This window comes from Mobula hypostoma, chromosome 10, assembly GCF_963921235.1.
Source record: "Mobula hypostoma chromosome 10, sMobHyp1.1, whole genome shotgun sequence".
Lineage (NCBI taxonomy): Eukaryota > Metazoa > Chordata > Chondrichthyes > Myliobatiformes > Myliobatidae > Mobula > Mobula hypostoma.
In genome coordinates this window covers 29,307,590-29,325,900 of record NC_086106.1, presented here as the reverse complement: position 1 = coordinate 29,325,900, position 18,311 = coordinate 29,307,590, and the positions used below count along the sequence as shown (strand labels likewise).

General features: G+C 46.8%; 1 protein-coding gene across 2 annotated transcripts; it reads left to right on the top strand.

Annotated features, from left to right (window-relative positions):
• The first annotated feature begins 5,908 nt into the window (after positions 1-5,908).
• On the top strand, positions 5,909-18,050 carry LOC134352759 (zinc finger protein 420-like). 2 transcript variants are annotated; one of them, XM_063060188.1, is made up of 4 exons: positions 5,909-6,020; positions 11,888-14,304; positions 14,820-14,908; positions 17,295-18,050. In XM_063060188.1, the coding sequence occupies exon 2, from the start codon at positions 12,703-12,705 to the stop codon at positions 14,251-14,253; it is 1,551 nt and encodes a 516-aa protein (XP_062916258.1). In that variant the 5' UTR covers positions 5,909-6,020; positions 11,888-12,702; the 3' UTR covers positions 14,254-14,304; positions 14,820-14,908; positions 17,295-18,050. The 2 variants fall into 2 exon arrangements, with proteins under 2 accessions (XP_062916258.1, XP_062916259.1); XM_063060189.1 differs by lacking the exon at positions 14,820-14,908.
• Positions 18,051-18,311: the final 261 nt, after the last annotated feature.

Below are 18,311 nucleotides of genomic sequence, written 5' to 3'. Positions count from 1 at the left end.
AGAGACAGAAGGCCATGGAAGAAAGAAAAGGGGGAAGAGCACCAGAGGGAGACGATAGGCAGGCAATGAGATAAGGTGAGAGAGGGAAAAGGGGATGGGGAATGCTGAAGGAAAAGGGGTGGGGCATTACCAGAAGTTTGAGAAATCAGTGTTCATGCTATCAGGTTGGAGGCTACCCAAACAGAATATAAAGTGTTTTCCTCCAACCTAAGTGTGACTTTATCCCGACAGTGGAGGAGGCCATGGATGGACATAGTGAAATGGGAATGGGAAGTGGAATTAAAATGGGTGGCAATTGGGAGATCCTGCTTTTTCTGGTGGATGGAGCATGGATGCTCAGCTAAGCGGTCTCCAAATCTAGGTTGGGTCTCACCAATACATAGGAGGCCAAATCGGGAGCACCACACACAGTGTATGCCCCAACAGACTCACAGGTGAAGTGTTGCCTCACCTGGAAGGTCTGTTTGGGGCCCTGAATGGTAGTGAGGGAGGAGGTGTAGGGGCAGGTGTAGCACTTGTTCCACTTGCAAGGATAAGTGTTAGAAGGGAGATCAGTGGGGAGGGACGAATAGACAAGGGAGTCACATAGGGAGCGATCCCTGTGGAAAGCAGAAAGCGGGAGGCGGGGAGGTGAGGGAAATATGTGTTTGGTGGTGGGATCCCGCTGGAGACGGTGGAAGTTTTGGAGAATTATGTGCTGAAAGTGGAGGCGGGTGAGGGCAAGAGGAATGCTATCCCTAGTAGTGTGGCGTGAGGATGGGATAAAAGCAGACGTGTGTGAAATGGAAGAGATGCAGTTGAGGGCAGAGTTGATGGTGGAAGCCCCTTTCTTTGAAAAAGGAAGAGATTTCCTTCGTTCTAGATTGAAAAGCCTCAGCCTGAGAGCAGAAGTGGTGGAGATGGAGGAATTGACAGAAGAGGATGGTGATTTGCAACTAAAAGGGTAGGTCGAGGTGTAGTCCAGGTGGCTGTGAGAGTCTGTGGGTTTATAATAGACGTCGGTGGATAAGCTGTCTCCGGAGACAGAGACAGTGAGATCGAGCAAGGCGAGAGTGGTGTCAGAAATGGATCAGGTAAATTTGCGGGCAGAGTGGAAGTTGGATGCAAAGTGGATGAAGTCGACGAGTTCAGCACGGGTGCAAGAAGCAGCACCATTGCAGTCATTGGGACAGCCTTCTTATCTACATGACACCCTGCTTAAGCAGAACTATGTCACCCTCCCCATTTGTTACAGTTTGGCCTAATAGCTTCTCCACAATTATCATAATCTCCACCACATCTACCACACCAATGTTTACTCCTACACGCATGACCAAACTTCTGGCACTGAAAACTTCTCAGAGGGGACAGCACAGAGCTCCAAACCATATCACTCATATGGCCTAAATTAACCCTATCTGGCAAATTTTTCTATCAAATTAAACAAACACCAAGAAGCTATCTGTTCTTACTCCATTACAAAACACTTATAAATGTTTAGTGGTTACAACTTCACCCCCGAGAAAATTATTTTTAACTTGGTCCATGGCTACATCTAGGGGCACTCCCGTGATGACTTCCCAAATCCACTGTTGTTCGATATAATTCTGTTGTGACAGTTTCCTTCCTGTCAAACTTTTAACCCCAGGGCTTTCTCACATTACTTACTACATTTACCCTATTTATTTAAGGTTTTGCACTGACAAAATCTCCTAACACTTTTTTTTCAGATCGTTAGTTAATGTAATTGGACTGATTTCAGAAACAGATCAACATTCAAGACTTAGCAACATGGTAAATTCTTCCTATCTTTTATTAAGTCCTGCCTACTGCCTTCATCACTAGTTAATAAGCCACTGCAATCCCCAGTCTGATGATGCTGTGGGGCCAGAGAGGATACCTCTAGCAGGCCGAAGGCACCCAGTTTCTTTTGCTCTCTGGGTCACGACCGGGGCTGCGGGAAGAATGGAAATGTGGTGCAAAGAAAGAAGCTCCAAGTGCACACTTTGGATAACTACTTGTAACTTAGATTAGATTATTAGATTATGAGGACACTCAGTCCTCATTTATTGTCATTTAGAAATGCATGCATTAAGAAATGATACAATGTTCCTGCAGAATGATATCACAAAAAAAAGGACAAACCAAGACTAAAACTGACACAAAATCACGTAATTATAACATAGTTACAAGAATGCAAAGCAATACCATAATTTGATAAACAGCAGACCATGGGCACGGTAAAAAAAGAGGTCTCAAAGTCCCGATCGACTCATCATCTCACGCAGGCGGCAGAAGGGAGAAACTCGCCCTGCCATGAACCTACAAGCGCCGCCAACTCGCCGATGCATTGGAAGCAGCCGACTCTGAGTCCGTCAGAAAACTTCGAGCCTCTGACCAGCCCCTCCGATACAGCCTCTCTGAGCACCATCCTCTGCTCAGTGCTTTGACCCCACCCCGGCCGCCGAGCAACAAGCAAAGCCGAGGACTCGAGGCCTTCTCCTCCGGAGATTCCGGACCACACAGTAGCAGCAGCAGTGAAGAAGGCATTTCAGAAGTTTCTCCAGGTGTTCCTCCGTGCTCTCACGTCTGTCTCCATCAAACCAGGATTGTGCACAGCACCCTACTTGACAAATAACAGACATCACCACCGGAGTGGCCGCTGCGAGCTGTGTCGTCCTACCATCTTTTCCTCCCTCGTCTTGAAGGATTTACTGAATGTTTAGTGTCTCTCTTGTCCTGCAAGTAAATAGGTAACTTTCTTCCGGTTGTCAGCATCTTCAGATGCAACCCATCAAACCCGTGAACCTGATTTTACACTACAATGATAAAAATAGGCACTTGACCTCACGATCTACCTTGTCGTGCCCTTGCATCTTAGAGTAAGTATTGTCTCGTTCCCCTGCGTTCTCTATGTAACTCTTACAATTACTGTATATTCTTCATTCCAATCTTGATTTTCTCTTTACTGTCTCATTGTAGTGATGTTTTGATATGATCTGTAGAGATACCTTGAAAAACAAGGTTTTTCACTATATCTGCGAAGATGTAGGGAAAGTATTTAATTGGGCAAGATGGAATTATGATGTAATTAAGCAGGAACTGGGGAGAATAATTTGGGAATGGATGTATTCAGGGGAATGAACAACAGAAACATGGAAGTTGTTTAGACCATGAGGTATAGGAGCAGAATTAGGCCATTTGGCCCATTGAGTCTGCTCCACCATTTCATCATGGCTGATCAATTTTCCTCTCAGCCCCAATCTCCTGCCTCCCTCCCTCCTCCAACATTCTTTCATGCCCCGACCAATCAAGAATCCAGCATCCCCCGCCTTAAGTATACCCAATGACTTGGCCCCCACAGCTGCCTGTGGCAAAGAATTCCACAGATTCAGCACCCTCTGGCTAAAGAAATTCCTCTTCATTTCCATTCTAAAAGGGTGCCCCTCTATTCTGAAGCTGTATTCTGGTCCTAGACTCTCCCACCAAAGGAAACATCCTCTCCACATCCACTCTATCAAGGCCTTTTGCCATTCGATAGGTTTCAATCAGGTCACCCCTCATTCCTCTGAATTCTGGTGAATACAGACCCAGAGCCATCAAACGCTCTTACATTTGACAAGCTGTTCAATCCTGGAATCTTTTTTGTGAACTTCCCTTGAACCCTCTCAGGTGTCAGCACATCCTTTCCAAGATAAGGGGCCCCAAACTGCTCACAATACACCAAGTGAGGCCTCATCAGTGTTTTATAAAGTCTCAGCTTTGCATCGTTGCTTTTATTTTCTAGTCCTCTTGAAATGAATGCTAACCTCACATTTGCCTTCCTCACCACAGGCTCAACCTGCAAATTAACCTTCAGGGAATCCTGCACAAGCACTCCCAAGTCACTTTGCACCTTAGGTTCTTGTATTTTCTCTCCAGTTAGGAAACAGTCTACCTTTTTATTTCTTCTACCAAAATGCATGACCATACACTTCCCGACACTGTATTCCATCCTACCTCTTCAGCATCGTTTTCAGTGGTCTTATACCCATACTAGCCTCTCTTTTACACTTTGTGTCTAAAGAAACTTTTGGCTAGCTTACTTTTATATTCCATCTTTACCTTCTTAATTACTTTTTAGTTGTTTTCTGCTGGTTTTTAAAAGCTTCCCAAGCCTCTAACTTTGCACTAATTTTTGCTCTATTATATGCCCTCTCTTTGGCTTTTATGTTGGCTTTGACTGCTCTTGTTATCACGATTGTCTCGTCTTGCCTTTAGAAAAATTCTTCCTCTTTGGGATGTATATATCCTGTGCCTTCCAAACTGCTTCCAGAAATTCCTCTGTCGGGCCTCTGTAATTTCCGTTACTTCACTGTAATACTGATACATCTGAGAATTAGCTTCTCTTTCTCAACTTTCTGGTGAATTTGATCATATTATGATCACTTTCCCCTAAGGTTTCTTTTACCTTAAACTCTCTAATCAATTCTGGTTCATTGAACAGCACCCAATCCAGAAAAGCTGACCCCTTATGAGCTGCTCCAAATAGCAACTTGTAGTTATTCTGTAAACTCCCCTCTGGGATCCAGCACCAATCTCATTTTTCCAGTCTCATCATCGTGGCTATCCCTTGAGGTCAAGGATGATGGTCTTTGCTCTGAAGAAGTGGCCCACAGAGTGAAGACGCCTGTGCGTGTATTTGTTTAACATGTACTTGATGTTGCACTCCAAGAATCACACGATACTTCACAAATCAACCAACTGATTTCAATGGCATGGAAACCATGACGATTGGAGCTGATGGATTTGTTGCAGCCTTCATCCGCCTTCACAGCCATTGAGTTCGAAGTAACTTCATCCGCCTGTTCCACCGTTGAGGTCTTGGTTGGATTATTCTTTGTCAGGGACCTCACCCTCACCAGTCTATTTGCATATTGAAATTCCCCATAACTATTGTAACATTGCCCTTTTGCATGCATTATCTATATCCCGTTGTAATTTGTAAATCACACCCTTACTACTGTCTGGGGGTCTGCGTACAACTCCTATCAGGGTCTTCTTACCCTTGCAGGTTCCTTAGCTCTACCCAAATAATTCAACTCCTGTTGACCCATTGTCACTTTTTTCTAATGACTTGATTTCATTTTTTACCAACAGAGCCACGCCACCCCCTCAGCCCACTTGCCTGCCCTTTTGATAGTTGGGACATTAAACTCCCAGCTATAATCTTCATTCAGCCACAATTCAGTGATGCCTATGACACCATACATGCCAATCTGTAACTGTGCTACAAGTTTATTCCGTATACTGCACATACTCAGATTTGACACCAATCCTGTATTCAACCTTTTCAATTTTGTCCACCTTTTGCATTGCAGCTCATCCTGTTGGCTGCAATTTTGCCCCGTAATCACCCTCTCCTCGGTAGTAGTCTCACTACACATTGCTGTTGTTTGTAAACCAACTACCCCATCCTCAGTACTATCACTTGGGTTCCCATCCCCAATAACTCCAGCTAACCCGCCTACAGGGATATTGGACTCCCTCGGGCTCAAGCATAACCCGTCCCTCTTGTACAGGGAGCACTTGCACACTTGCAGGGAGTTTGGGACAGGTTTGTCCCATTGAGGCAGGAATAGGACGGTGGGTGAAGGAACCATGGTTGGCAAGATATGTGAAATATCTAATCAAAAGAAAGAAATTAGTTTACTCAAGGTTTATCAAGCAGGAATCAGACAGGGCTCTAGAGTTACAAGGTCGCCAGTGAGGAACTGAGAAATGGATTAAGCGAGCTAGAAGGGGGTACGAGAAGACCTTGGTGACAATAAAGGGCTTTACAAAGACTGTGAAGCGGAGTGAAATAGTGACCAGGCGCTACCTAAATGCATGTTTGCAGGCGAGCAGTTGTGCAGGAATATAGCACGCATGCGCCCGACATCGGACGTGACGCCACCCAGAATGGAGTTCGACGCAGACGGTGGTTCGAAGGCGGCTTGAAGCCAAGCGCCAGGCTTTCAGTTTAATGACCGTCAAGGAACAGTCCCCGAGGGAAAGAGCTGGTATGAACGCCACAAGCATCGCTGGCTGCCGCGGCGATGCTAAACCCCGCTCACGCCCCCGTCCTGGGACTCTCTGCCCGAGCTGTCGCTGGCGGCCTGAAATGGTGGCTGTCATATACCTATCGATAGGGTAGGGCGGTTGCTAGCCTGCGGGGAATTGTGGGTAAGGCAGCGGCCATTGATGCTACTGCGCCTGGTGCACAGGTAGATGAATTGCGAGCCAATGGTCAGACTTCCACACCCCGTCAACCTCTCAATGCCCAAATCTAGTCATGCAGCTGCTGAAACTGGAACTCAGGCCGGATAAAGAGGAACTGAGTTAAATTTGTAGTAAATAAGACAAATCTCTGATCTGGATTTTTTATCTAGATAATATTGAAGGAGACTAAAACATGATTAATACAGATTTAGTGTACATGGTTGGCATCGACTGGGTGAAAGGTCCTTTTTCGGTGCAGTATCTGCCTATGACTCCAATGCACATTTATGCTAAGAAAAATGATTATTGACAATTGAAAAAAATGATTGGTGTTGTAACTAGAAGAACAGAAAAGGGTGGATATAGTGTATCTGTTGTTTGAGAAGGATTTGAAAGGTACCACACAAAGTTATGAAACAAAATTAGGGCAGAATGGTACTGTAGTACTTAGTATAATGATCTTACAGCGCAGGTGACTGGGATCAATGCCTGCCACTGTCTGTAAAGAGTTTGTACGTTTTCTCTGTGGCCTTTGGGTATGGTAGTTTCCTCCTATTTTCCAAAGATGAACCGTTTAGTAGTTAATTGGTCAGACGGGCATAATTAGGCAGTGCGGGCTCATTGGCTTGGAAGAGCCTGTTTTCATGCCTTGTTTAAAATAAAACGGGGTTGGTGATATTATAGTGATGTGAATTAGGGGTTGCATAATAGAAATAGGCCAGAAGATTAGTTATAAACAGGTTATTTCCAGGTTAGGAAGATATAAGGATTGATGCAGGTGCCCCAGTTGTTGTTCACAAGCTATGATCAATGACTTGTATCCATATGCACTGATGGTGTATTGTACTTGTTGTAACAAGGATACAAAAAGTTTCAAGTGCTGAGACGGGAATCGTGGGTGAGAATGATTGATTTGTTTACCATCCTATTTGACAGTTAAACCTTTGCAGGAGAATTTTTAAAAGTGGAAAAGTCACTGCACTGGGACAGCCCCACTGTCTTGACCTTGGAAGTCTTGGTCTAGTGGGAAATAGAAAAAGCGTGTCAGAAGGAAAATGTCAAGATAATTATGGGGGATTTTAATATGAAAGTGGATTGGGAAAGTCAGGAAGGTAATGAATCTCAGGAGAGGGAGTTTGTAGAATGCCTACAGGATGGCTTTTTGGAGCAGCTTGTCCAGAAGCCCAACAGGGGACCGGCTGTTTTGGATTGGGTGCTGTGTAACGAACCTGAGGCGATTAGGGAGGTGGAGGTAAAGGAACCCCTTGGAGGTAGTGATCATAATATGATTGAGTTCAGTTTCAAATTTGAAGAGGAGTAGCTGGTATCAGGTGTATCGATATTTCAGTGGAACAGGGGAAATTACAGTGGTATGAGAGAGGAACTGGCCCAAGTCAATTGGAAAAGTAAACTAAATGGAGGGACGGCAGAGCAGAATTGGATGAAATTCCGACAAGAAATAAGGAAAATGCAGGAAAAATATATTCCAAGAAAAAAGAAAATCATGAATGGAAAAATGGCACAAATGTGGCTAACGATAGAGGTTAAGGCAAAAATAAAAGCAAAAAAAACGGCGTACAAGGAAGCAAAAATTAGTGGGAAAAATGAGGACTGGAAGACTTTTAAAAACTAACAGAAGGAAACTAAGAAAGTCATTAGGAAAGAAAAGATGAATTATGAAAGGAAGTTGGCCATTAACATAAAAAAGGATACTAAGAGTTTTTTTAAGTATATGAAGATAAAAGAGTAACAAGGGTAGATACGGGACCGATTGAAAATGATGCTGGAGAAATTATAATGGATAACAAAGAGATGGTGGAGGAACTGAATGAGTATTTTGCATCAGTCTTCACAGTGGAAGACATGATCAATATACCTGATTGCCAGAGGTATCAGGGAATAGAATTAGGTACAGTCAAGATTACTAGAGAGAAAGTGCTTGGGAAGCTAAGTGGACTAAGAATAGATAAGTCTCCCGGTCCGGATGAGGTGCACCCAAGGGTTCTGAAGGAGGTGGCTTTGGAGATTGTGGAAGCATTGGAAATGATCTTCCAGGAATCAATAGACTCTGGCATGGTTCCGGAGGACTGGAAGGTCGCAAATGTAGTTCTGCTATTTAAGAAAGGAAGGAGGCAGCAAAAAGAAAATTACAGACCTATTAGTCTGACATCGCTAGTTGGAAAGATATTGGAGTCAATCCTCAAGGACGAGGTTATGAAATACCTCGAGCTGCATGACAAGATAGGCCGAAGCCAGCATGGTTTCATGAAGGGAAGATCCTGTCTCACCAACCCACTGGAATTTTTTGAGGTAATCTCGAATAAGATTGACAATGGAGAGGCTGTGGATGTTGTGTATTTGGATTTTCAAAAGGCCTTCGATAAGGTGCCGCATATGAGCTGCTTAATAAGATGAGAGCCCATGGAATTATAGGAAAGATATTGAAATGGGTGGAGCATTGGCTGATAGGCAGAAAGCAAAGGGTGGGAATAAAGGGATCCTATTCTGATTGGTTGCCGGTTACTAGTGGTGTTCCGCAGGGGTCGGTGTTGGGGCCGCTTCTTTTTACGATGTATATCGATGATTTGGATTATGGATTAAATGGTTTTGTGGCTGAGTTTGCGGATGACACCAAGATAGGTGGAGGAGCAGGAAATGTTGAAGAAACGGAAAGGTTGCAGAGAGACTTAGTCCGTTTAGGAGAGTGGGCAAAGAAATGGCAGATGAGATACAACATTGACAAATGTACGGTTGTACATTTTGGAAGAAGAAATAATCGGGCAGATTATAATTTAGATGGGGAGAAAATTCAAAAATCGGAAGTGCAAAGGGACTTGGGGGTCCTCGTGCAGGATACCCTAAAGGTTAACCACCAAGTTGGATCGGAGGTAAGGAAAGCGAATGCTATGTTGGCATTCATTTCAAGAGGAATAGTGTATAAGAGTAAGGAGATGTTGATGAGGCTCTATGGGGCATTAGTGAGACCTCATTTGGAATACCGTGTGCAGTTTTGGGCCCCCTATCATAGAAAGGATGTACTGATGTTGGAGAGAGTTCAGGGAAGATTTACGAGGATGATTCCTGGAATGCAGGGGCTAACATATGAGGAGTGTTTGTCGGCTCTTGGATTGTATTCATTAGAGTATAGAAGAATGAGAGGGGATCTCATAAACATTTTGAATGTTGAAAGGGTTGGACAGAGTGGATGTGGAAAGGTTGTTTCCCTTGGTGGGTGAGTCCAGGACAAGAGGCCATAGTCTTAGAATTAGAGGGTACCCAGTTAAAACAGAGATGAGGAGAAATTTTTTGAGTCAGAAGGTCGTGGATTTGTGGAATTCGTTGCCACATCCAGCTGTGGAGGCCCGATCATTGTGGGTGTTTAAGGAGGAGATTGACAAGTATCTAATTAGTCAGGGTATCAAGGGATATGGGGAAAAAGCCGGAAATTGGAACTAGATGGGTGAATAGTTTAGCTCATGGGGGAGCTGCAGAGCAGAATCGATGGGCCAAATGGCCTACTTCTGCTCCTTTGTCTTGTGATCTTGTGAGCACAACTTGGGTGTTCCTTGGTTACCGTGGATGACCATGACTGCTTCTGTGCTTTGTCATGTCTTCGCTGTCCACAAAGCATTGCCGTTCCACTTTCCAGACCGTTGGATCTCACTGTTGATCTCATCCGCCCAGTCTGCCAGAGCTGAATTTGCATGCTCGGACAGGCATGGCCCTATCTCACTGGGGTAGGAGGCCACCAGCTACCCTCACCCGGTTTAGCCTTCATGTCTATTTGGAGCCACAGGTGAGAGCTGAGTCTCTGATGTGGAATGAAAGTGAGTGAGGTTCCCCAGAATGGACATGACAATCTCCTTCATCTGAGGTGCTACCTCTGGCGGGTGTGAATAGGGCAAGCGAAATATCACTTGGCAAAGTCTGTGAGCTCATGCAATTCAGTGAAATAAATAGAACAGTAGATTACTTTTTAAACGACTACCGATTCAGAAGTGTGGGTGTTCAGAGAGACCTGGGAGCTTTGTACATGAGTCGCTGAAAGTGAATGTGCAATTAAGATGACAGAGGGTGTGGTAAAATCATTTAAATATATAATGCTGCAGTTGCCCATTTTATTAGGTACCTCCTGTATCTCATTAAGTAGCCACTGTTCATGCTCTTCTGCTGCTGGGCTACATCCCTTTGAGGTTTGATATGTTGTGTGTTATTTGAGTACTGTCGCCTTCCTGTCAGCTTGAACCAGTCTGTTCTCCTCGGGCCTCGCTCATTAACAAGGCACTTTCATCCACAGAATTGCTGCTCACTGTACATTTTTTGTTTCTCGTGCCATTTCTTTAAACTCTATGGACTGTTCTGGAGGTGCACCGATGGGAGAGATCAGAGGTAAAGGGGTGAATATCACACTGCCACTTCTTGCGTTGTTCTCCCAATCTCCTCCAAAATCAGCCCATCGATTTGTACATCTCTATTCAGTCCCTGCTCGATGGAGAATCTCACTGACTACTCCAGTCGCTCCAGATAATCATGATCCCCGTGACATTACAGTTGTATTACAATCTCACTGATCCCTCGATGTCCTTCCCGATGGACCAGCTGATGCCCAGTCCGTGATTTGTAAAGATTTCAGAACCAGGTTTATCGTCACCGACATATGTCGTGAAATTTGTTATTTTGCAGCTGAAGTACAGTGCAATAAATAAAACACTATAAATTGCAATAAGTATATATTATAAAGTTTTAAGAAAGTGCAAAAAGTGAGCAAAAATAGTGAGGTAGTGCTCATGGGTTCATTGTCCATTCAGGACACCTATGGCGGAGGGGAAGAAGCTGTTCCTAAAAATGTGGGTGTCTGTCCTCAGTCTCCTGTGCCTCCTTCCTGATGGTGGCAGTGAGAAGAGGGCATGTCCTGGGTGGTGGGGGCCCTTAATGACAGATGGCAACTTTTTTGAGGCATCACTCTTTGAAGGTGTCCCAGAAAGGTGGGGAGGCTGTTTGCCATGATGGAGATGTCTTGAGTTCACAACACCCTTCAGCTTTCACCAAATCTGATCAGTGGCCCCTCCATACCAGACAGCCAGTTAGAATGCTTGCCACTGTACATTTGCAGAAATTGCCAAGAGTCCTTCATGCAGGACTTAGCTGTGCAGAAATCCACATCCTGTGACCCTACAAGGCTCAAAGGTTCCTTGATATCACCTGTGAATATATTCATGACACTACCAACATTGCGATCTAAGGCAGAGAACCTCAAAAGTTGTGTGTCCAGGGATTTCTAATCTTTATGTGGTGATCTGTGATCGGAGTGTGAACTAATTGACCTCTCTGCCTAGTCTTGTGCTCAAGTCTCTGGAGCTGGACACGAGCCCCTGATCCTGACCTAGAGGCAGGATAATCATAGAGCACTGCAGCATGGTAACAGGCCCTTCAGCCCATCTAGTCCATGTCAGCCGGATTTTCTGCCTGGACCCATCTATCCATATCCGAACCATAGCCCTCCCGACCCCTTTCATCAATGTACCTGCCCAAACTTCTCTTTAATGCTACAATTACAGTGTCGTAGTCAGAGAGCTACCAACTGAGTCACAGCTGACCCAGGAGATTAAAGTGATTTGTTCTGAGTCACTACCCTGTACTTATTGATGATTTTTGTAACTTTTTACAGGACATCAAAGGTGGAGGAGTTGCGACTGGGTATCTCGGACAGAATATCACATCAGATCTACACCCCACTCAGCTCCCCAGCACCTGAATATCATCGGCCTGTGAACGTGGAAGGAGAGATGCTGGTTTGTTTCACTTCAGACCCCAGGCAGTGAGGGCTGTTTCAGGCCACCGATCGTGACATAGCTGGGGAGACGATGTCCTCAGCGGCGATGAGAGAATCTGCTGACGTGAGGTCAGGAACCAGTTACAGAGAAACCGTGTAACTTCTTCCAGCCTGTGAAGGAGCGGGCAGTGATCACTCCAGTGCAGATTGGGAAAGGAACACCCACTGCAACGAGAGACCGTGTGTGACACGCTGGGGGAGGTGAGCTGACCTGATCTGTGACCGAGAACGTGTTCACCACGTCCTTGTTTCTGCACCAGTGAAACATTCATTCTTTTGACTGAGTTAAACTTGATTCATTTCCCTGAGAATATTCAAATGTTCCACCTGTTTCCTTTGAGGAAAGCAGAAAATTCTGTCATCTTCTTACTGATCACTGAGGTTGTGGAGGAATGTTATCACCTGCTTCAGGCGCGTGATAGGGACTTGCTCAGTCATCTGACCTGATGAGACGCTGGCAAATTGGCACTGGGGAGAGGACGTTCACCATCTCTTGATTCGCTCAGTCGTCGACCTGGTGACACCATTGGTTTTTACACTGAGGAGAAGCCGTTCTGCTCTCCATGGGTGGGGGTGGGAGGCTTCATTCAGTCATCCAACCTCCTGATACATCCGACCGCGATAAGGACTTCAAGTGAATCAGCAACCCGATGAGCTGCCAGAGAATTCCTGCGGGGGAGATGCCGTTTACCTGCCCTGACTGCGGGAAGGGTTTCAAGAATTCCTTCAGACTGCAGTCACACCAGCGAGTCCACACCGGGGAGCAGGCGTTCATCTGCTCCGAGTGCGGGAAGGGGTTCACTCAGTCGTCCAGCCTACTGATACACCAGCAAATTCACACCCGGGAGAGACCATTCACCTGCTCGGAGTGCGGGAAGGGATTCACCCGCTCATCCAACCTGTTGGCTCACCAGCGGGTTCACAACGGGGAGAGGCCGTTCACCTGCTCTTGCTGCGGGAAGGGGTTCAAGCACTCCTTCAGTCTGCAGAGACACGAGCGACTCCACACCGGGCAGTGGTCATTCATCTGCTCTCACTGCGGGAAGGGGTTCAAGCACTCCTTCAGCCTGCAGAGACACCAGCGAGTCCACACCGGGGAGCGGCCGTTCATCTGCTCCCAGTGCGGGAAGGGATTCGCTCAGTCATCTAACCTTCAGACACACCAACGAATCCATACCGGGGAGAGGCCGTTCAGCTGCCGACAGTGTGGGAAGGGCTTCACTCAGTCGTCCCACCTGCTGATACACCAGCGGGCTCACACTGGGGAGCGGCCGTTCACCTGCTCCGAGTGCGGGAAGGGGTTCACTCAATCCTCCGACCTTCGGAGGCACCAGCGCATTCACACCGGAGAGCAGCCATTCGTCTGCTCCGAGTGCGGGAAGGGATTCACTCAGTCGTACGACCTTCGGACGCACCAACGAATTCACACCGGGGAGCAGCCGTTCACCTGCCGCCATTGTGGCAAGGGATTCACTCAGTCGTCACAGCTCGTGATACACCAGCGGGTTCACACCAGGGAGAGACTGTTCACCTGCTCGGAGTGCGGGAAGGAATTCGCTCAGTCATCCAGCCTACTGATACACCAGCAAATTCACACTCAGGAGAGACTGTTCACCTGCTTTGAGTGTGGGAAGGGGTTCACCCGATCATCTAACCTGCTGGCTCACCAGCGAGTTCACACTGGGGAGAGGCCGTTCACCTGCTCTGAGTGCGGGAAGGGCTTCACTCAGTCATCCAAGCTTCTGATGCATCAGCGAATTCACACCGGGGAGAGGCCGTTCATCTGCTCTGAGTGCGGGAAGGGGTTCACTAGGTCTTACGACCTTCAGATGCACCAAGGAATTCACACCGGGGAGTGGCCCTTCACCTGCTCCGAGTGCGGGAAGGGGTACGTTCGATCATCCGAGCTTCTGACACACCAGCGAGTTCACACCGGTGAGAGACCCTTCACCTGCACCGAGTGTGGGAAGGGATTCACTAGGTCTTACGACCTTCAGATGCACCAAGGAATTCACACTGGAGAGTGGCCCTTCACCTGCTCCGAGTGCGGGAAGGGGTTCACCCGGTCGTCTGACCTTCTGAGGCACCAACTAATTCACACCGGGGAGAGGCCGTTCACCTGCCCTGAATGTGGGAAGAACTTCGCTCGGTCGTCTCACCTGTCGAAACACCGACAAACTCACACAAAAGGGAAAGTTTAAGTGTGCAGTTTGTGTGTGGGGCGTTAAAACACGGCAGCTTCTGACACATCGGTGAGTTTACAAGTGACTGTGGGAACTGATTCTGCAGTTATTGCTGCTGTTGATCACATCCAGGTTTGGACCCTGGTTACTGGACACATTTGGGTTGTTTCCCCTGGGACTGCAGGTACATTTGTATTCTGCATCGATTATAAATAGATCTGTTCTGTGTGAATGAACTGGGCTTGAGGGGGGTGTGAAGAGACTTTGAGGGGATGTGGACAAGCTGAAGGGACGGACAAGAACACGGCAGATGGAGTCAAATGTGGGAAAATGGGAGGTTACCCTGATATTAAAGGGAGCATGGGGTGTCAGACGGCAGGAAAATGTTGTCCAATCACTGTCTTGCTGACTGATGGGGCAGGTGAGAGGGGCTGAATGGCCTTTACCTGTGGTAGGATGGTCACACAAAGCAGGGAGCTGAGGGTCCAGCAGCATGCATGGGGGCAGAAGGTGTGAGAAGACAATCTGTCTCCTGACACAGGGTCGTGACCCAAAACGTTGACTTGCAGCTTTTTCCTCCACAGACGCTGTTCGACCCGCTGAGCTCTTCCAGTGTCCTGTTTTGTGGTTCCAGGGTTCCAGAATCTGGTTCACCAGAGCCAAGGACTGGCAGGTGAAGCAAAATCACGTGCCAAGTATTCCTTTTTGGGAAGTTAAACCACAAGGATGATGCTTGAATTATAAAGAGAGACTAGGTGGGGTGTAGAACACAACAGCACAGTGTAGGCTCTTTGGTGTACAATGTTGTGTCGATTTTTTAACCTACTCTAAGATCAATCTAATCCTCCCCCCCCCCACTACATAGCCCTCCACTTTCCTATCATCCATATGCCTGTTTGAGAGTTTCTTAAATGCCCCTAATGTATCTTGCTTCTACCACCTCCGGCAGGGTAAGAAAGAAAAACACTTGATTATAAAGAGGTTTATAAAGTAATCGAGGGCTTCAATAGGTGGATAATCACAGCCGTTTCTCAGGGTAGGGGAGTGTAAAACTAGAAGGCATCGGTTTCAGGTGAGAGAGAGAGAACGATTGAAATGGCTCTTTAGGGGCAGGTTTTTCACAGAGTGTGGTGGGTGTCTGGCTCACAACGATTGAGGAAGTGGAAGAGGCAGGGACAATTACAGTGTCTGGAAGGCGTTCAGACAGTTTCATGGACAGGAAGTGTTGGGCAGGATCTGGGCCAGATGCTGGTAAACTGGACGGGTTCAGGCCGCCACTCAGTCAGTCTGAACCAGTTGGGCTGAAGGGCCTTTTTCTGTGCCTTACGCCTCAGACTGTCTGCCGACTCTGTCCCACAGCTGCTCTGTGACAGCGGATCAAGTTGACCGTTGACCCTGAATGCTGTGTGGCCTGGTCTGTGTGGAGGGCAAACAAAACAAAAGCTTCTCACTCTACCTGGGTACTTGCTGGCAGTAATACTAAACCCATACCAACTTAAACCTAAGGGCTCTTGTCCTGATTGCTATAGGTACTAATCTATTTTTGTCACACGTATCGAGGTGTGGTGAAATGCTTACTCGCAATACTGTTCATGCAGATCAAATTGTTACACGGTGCATCGAGGGAGAACAAGTTCGAATAACAAAGCGGAATAAAGTGTAACAGCTACAGAGAAAGTGCAGTTCAGGATCTTAACAATAACATGCAGGGTCAAAACGAGGTACATTGTGAGGTCAAGAGTCTATCTTATCCTACTAGGGACTCATTTAATAGTCATTACAATGAGATAGAAGCTGTCCCTGAGCCTGTGGTATGTGTTTTCAGTCTTTTGTATCTTCTGCCCAGTGGGACAGTGGAGAAGAGAATATCCACCCAAAACATTGATGTCTCCATTTCTCTGCACAGATGCTGCCTGACCTGCTGAGTTCCTCCAGCTCCCTTGTGTGTTGCTTCAGATTTCCAGCATCCACAGTCTCTTGTGTCTTGACTCCTAGTATTTGAGGATTTCACCCTGGGGAAAACACTCTTAACTACCTTATAAATGCCTTTCATAATTTTATACGCAAGGTTAAGTGCAAGTTTGTCGTCTTCAGCTACTGTAACCCATCCATGTCAAGGTTTGACGTGTTGTGCTCTTCTCCAACCCACTGATGCCACACATGTTGACTTTATTTACTGTCACCTTCAACCAGCCTGGCCACTCTCCTCAGAAGCTTTCTAGTTAACAACATGTTTTTGCCCACAGAACTGCTGCTCACTGGATTTTTTTTTTGTTCGCACCATTCTCTGGACACTCTAGAGACTGTTGTCCCTGAAGATAGCAGATCAGTAGTTTCTGACTCACTCCAACCACCCCGTCTGGCACCAACTATCATTCCATGATCAAAGTCACTTAGATCACATTTCTTCCCCATTCTGATGTTTGGTCTGAACAACAACTGAACCTCTTGACCATGTCTGCATGCTTTTATCCATTGAGTTGCTGCCACCTGATTGGCTGATTAGATATTTGCATTAACGAACAGGTATACAGGAGTGCTTAATAAAACGGCCACTGAGTGTATCTAGTGGAATTCGTTGTTTTGCATCAGCAGTTCAGTGCACGTTACTATGTTACTACAGATATAATATAAAGGCATCCGTTAGTCTTGTGAGACCATGGATCTGTGCCTGGAAAGTCTTCACTCTCCAGGGCGCAGGCCTGGGCAAGGTTGTATGGAAGACCAGCAGATGCCCATGCTGCAAGTCTCCCCTCTCCATGACACCAATGTTGTCCAAGGGAAGGGCATTAGGACCCATACAGCTTGGCACCAGTATCATCGCAGAGCAATATGTGATTAAGTGCCTTGCTCAAGGACACAACACGTTCCCTCGGCTGGGGCTCGAACTCACGACCTTCAGGTAGCTAGTCCAATGCCCTAACCACTTGGCCTCGTGCCCACACTAAAGATAAGCAGCGGACAAAAAAGGGGCAGTAATGACAGGTAGTGTTCATGGGTTAATCTTTGTGTTTCGTTTTTCTCCCTCTCCCTGCTCCCGCTCTAAACCTATTTTGCAGGGTGTTGGCAACGGGGAGGATTGATCCAAACATGCCAAGATCAGCCAGGGTTGCTCACCCCACCGGAATCTGTGCACCGCCATCCTTTGGACGTGGATGAAAGCAGCGTCAGTCGCAGCGGAAGAAACTGTCCTCGGGTTTCGACGAGCGTCTGCACTGCCAAAACCCCAGAGCCAGCACAACGATGGAAGTGTGGGAAATCCTTTTACCCATCCCATCTGGAAAGTCATCACTGCAGTCCAACTGGGGAAAGGTGTAGCCATGGGCATCCATATGGGTCCCAGCTATACCTGCCATTTTATTGGCTTTGTGGAACAATCCATGTTGCAAGCCTATACTGGTATTTGTCCCCCACTTTTCCTTCGCCACATCGACGATTGCATTGGCGCTGCTTCCTGCACGCACGCTGAGCTCGTTGACTTTATTAACTTTGCCTCCAACTTTCACCCTGCCCTCAAGTTTACCTGGTCCGTTTCCGACACCTCCCTCCCCTTTCTAGATCTTTCTGTCTCTATCTCTGGAGACAGCTTATCTACTGATGCCTACTATAAGCCTACTGACTCTCACAGCTATCTGGACTATTCCTCTTCTCACCCTGTCTCTTGCAAAAACGCCATCCCCTTCTCGCAATTCCTCCGTCTCCGCCGCATCTGCTCTCAGGATGAGGCTTTTCATTCCAGGACGAAGAGATGTCCATAAAAGTTGCTGGTGAACGCAGCAGGCCAGGCAGCATCTCTAGGAAGAGGTACAGTCGATGTTTCGGGCCGAGAAGGGTCTCAGCCGAAAACGTTGACTGTACCTCTTCCTAGAGATGCTGCCTGGCCTGCTGCGTTCACCAGCAACTTTTATGTGTGTTGCTTGAAATTCCAGCATCTGTAGATTTCCTCGTGTTTGCGAAGGAGATGTCCTCCTTTTTTAAAGAAAGGGGCTTCCCTTCCTCCACCATCAACTCTGCTCTCAAATGCATCTCTGCCATTTCACGCACATCTGCTCTCACCCCATCCTCCCACCACCCCA

Bases quoted from the DNA above. Each gene is read 5' to 3' on its own strand.
- LOC134352759 (XM_063060189.1), top strand. From the start codon at position 12,703: ATGAGCTGCCAGAGAATTCCTGCGGGGGAGATGCCGTTTACCTGCCCT.